The following is a 2,618-nucleotide window of genomic DNA, read 5'->3' as shown; positions in this document are numbered from 1 at the left end:
TTTTCAAAGTGCAAGCTGTAGAGGGTCACCACCCCTTTTTTCTGGATGAGAATTCTTCCCCTCGCTTTCCTCTGTATTGGTTGGAGGCCTCCCCCTGTGAAAAATATGGTCTGGATGACCTGGATGAGGTGGAGGCAGCCATCGTGGGGTTCCTCCGAGAAGTATGGGGGAGAGCCCCATATCTGGATACTAAAAAATTTCTCCAGGGTTCTCCGACCTTTGTTCAGACACAACTAGGTAGCTTTTATTTGTTTTTATTGGATTTTCGACTTGTCTGACTTGCTTTTTCCGACTTGTCTAATCTTTTGGCTACTATTTGTTCTTACAGAGATGGCGAAGAGGAATTCGAATGAGTCTTACCAGAGGGTCCAGGAAGCTAAAGCGAGGTCTAGGGCCAGGACTGGTGGTGCCAGGGCGGTTATCTCTCCTCCTCCTCCTCCTCCTCCTCCCCGAAATTTGGGGTCTCCTTCTGAACCCATTGTGATTTCTTCTTCAGCTTCTTCTCAGCCGCCCCCTTCTCCCCGACCTTCTCCTGAGCCAGAAAGGAAGAAGCGCAAGGCTTTGGAGCCTGGCTCTTCTTTGGAGGGTGAGGTTAAAGTAGATGCCCCTGCATTCATCCGGAAATACATCTACCCCCATACCCGTATAGGTATGGATGATGTTTCTGTCCAGAACCATCTTACCACTCTGGCTAAGGAGAGTATCAGGGCGGCGGGGGTCTGTGCCAAGTTCTTAGATATTTTTGAGAAGACCCCTCTTAGCTCTTTGGGTTCAACCTCAAAGGTTGAAGAGCTAGAGGGAAGGCTTCTCATGTATCAGGAGCATGAAAGGGAGTTGAAGAAGGAAGTCACCAAATTGAGGGAGGAGAGAGATAGCCTTCGGGAAAAGGAGAGCAAGCTGCAGGCCCAGTGTAATATGGAGGTGGGCCTGAGGAAGACAGCGCAGGAGAGTTACCAGAGGTTGTTTGAGGACCTTGTGGTCGTTAAAAAAGATTTGCTGAATGCTCGGACTGCCTACGCCGAGTTGGAGGACTCTATTGCTGAGGGATCCGAGGAGGCCTGGAGGATTTTTAAGGAGTAAGTCGGGGTCATTGCCCCTGACTTGGATCTTTCTCCTTTAGATCCCGACAAGGTTGTAATTGATGGGGCCATAGTTGATCCCTCGGTTCCCCAGGTTGTCACCGAGTCAGATTTGAAGACTCGAGGGCAAAGAATCATTGAGTCCCCTCCTCGTTCGAAGGATGCTCCGAGTTCCTCGAAGCCCCAAGGGTCCTCCTCTCCGACTCCCATGGATACTTCTCTCCCTAATCCTGACGCTGCTCCGACCACTCTTCCTGGTTCTGGTGGTGATCCGTCTACTCCTCTGAAAAAATAACTTTATTGGCTATATGGGGGCCCAGCCTGTGAGTCCCTCTTTTTTAAACCTTTTATATTTGTTGTTGGTAGTGGTGGTAACTGAACAATTTCCTTTGGCCTTTTAAGGCCGTAAACAAAATATTTATAATTGCCCCTTTTTTGGATAAGGGTTTTATTTAACAAAAAATACCCTTTTTTGGTATAAGGGTTTTTAGCCACCTTTTGATGTGCATGCTTTTCTGATTTTTCGAAGTTCCCTTGATCTTTTCTGAAAACCTTTTCTTTGGCTTGTCTGTCTATCTGAACCCTTCCGCTTTAAGGATTTTAAGACAGTTTTTTAAGCTTTTTCCTAGGTTTTTTCAATCTCTTTTTCTATTCCTTAAACTCAACTTGGTGTTTTATTGAGTTTTATGACTTAGGTTATTTTTGCGATGCGTTTTCTTTTCTACTCGGTTGTTTATTTCGACTTATAAGTCGGAATATCTCCGAGTTTCTCACGATCAACTTTTATAACCTCTTTACGCCGACTTGTACCTCGTCGTTTTATCCTGACGACCATCTAGGTCGGTTCAAGGGATTTTCACGTTTTGTCGAGCTTAAGTCGGTGCGTTTCGTAGGAAAAAATAAACGAGAAGGAATTTATAAGAGATATTGTAAAAGATCTTTATTAATTTTGGGAAGGTACTTTTACTGCCACTAAGGTTTTTTAATAATTTTCCCCCTTAGCCTCTACTATGATGCCTCATTAAAAACCCTTCTTCAAAAAAAACCCTCTATCGTTTGGGAAAAAATCGTGAAGTTGGAAAAAGAGTACATCAGGGAGTAGAGTTCGCTCTTAGCTATAGTACCTTTTCATATTACAAGCATGCCACGATCTTGGTAACTCGGCGCCGCTTAGGTCGGTCACCTTATAATAACCTTTTCCTAAGACCTCGCTGACTTTGTAGGGTCCTTTCCAGTTGGCAGCGAGTTTTCCTTCCCCCGACTTGTTGACTCCTATGTCGTTTCTGATTAAGACTAGATCGCTTAATGTGAAACTTCTTCGAATGACTTTCTTGTTGTATCTGGTAGCCATCCTTTGCTTCAGCGCTGCTTCTCTTATCTGGGCTTGTTCTCGGACTTCGGGGAGCAACTCTAGCTCCTCTTTGTGCCCCTGTATGTTTCCGATTTCATCATGGAGAATCACCCTTGGGCTTTGCTCACTGATTTCTACTGGTATCATAGCTTCTACCCATAGACAAGTCGGAAGGGTGTTTCTCCAGT

General features: G+C 45.1%; 1 protein-coding gene across 1 annotated transcript; it reads left to right on the top strand.

Moving 5' to 3' along the window:
- LOC107632548 lies at positions 331-1,080 on the top strand. The gene has a single exon (XM_016336218.1). The coding sequence runs from the start codon at positions 331-333 to the stop codon at positions 1,078-1,080; it is 750 nt and encodes a 249-aa protein (XP_016191704.1).

This window comes from Arachis ipaensis, chromosome B03, assembly GCF_000816755.2.
Source record: "Arachis ipaensis cultivar K30076 chromosome B03, Araip1.1, whole genome shotgun sequence".
In the NCBI taxonomy this organism is placed as follows: Eukaryota; Viridiplantae; Streptophyta; class Magnoliopsida; order Fabales; family Fabaceae; genus Arachis; species Arachis ipaensis.
This window is presented reverse-complemented; position numbering and strand designations above follow the sequence as displayed.

What these genes read in the sequence shown, in the direction of transcription:
- LOC107632548 (XM_016336218.1), top strand. Translation starts at nt 331, where the DNA reads ATGGCGAAGAGGAATTCGAATGAGTCTTACCAGAGGGTCCAGGAAGCT.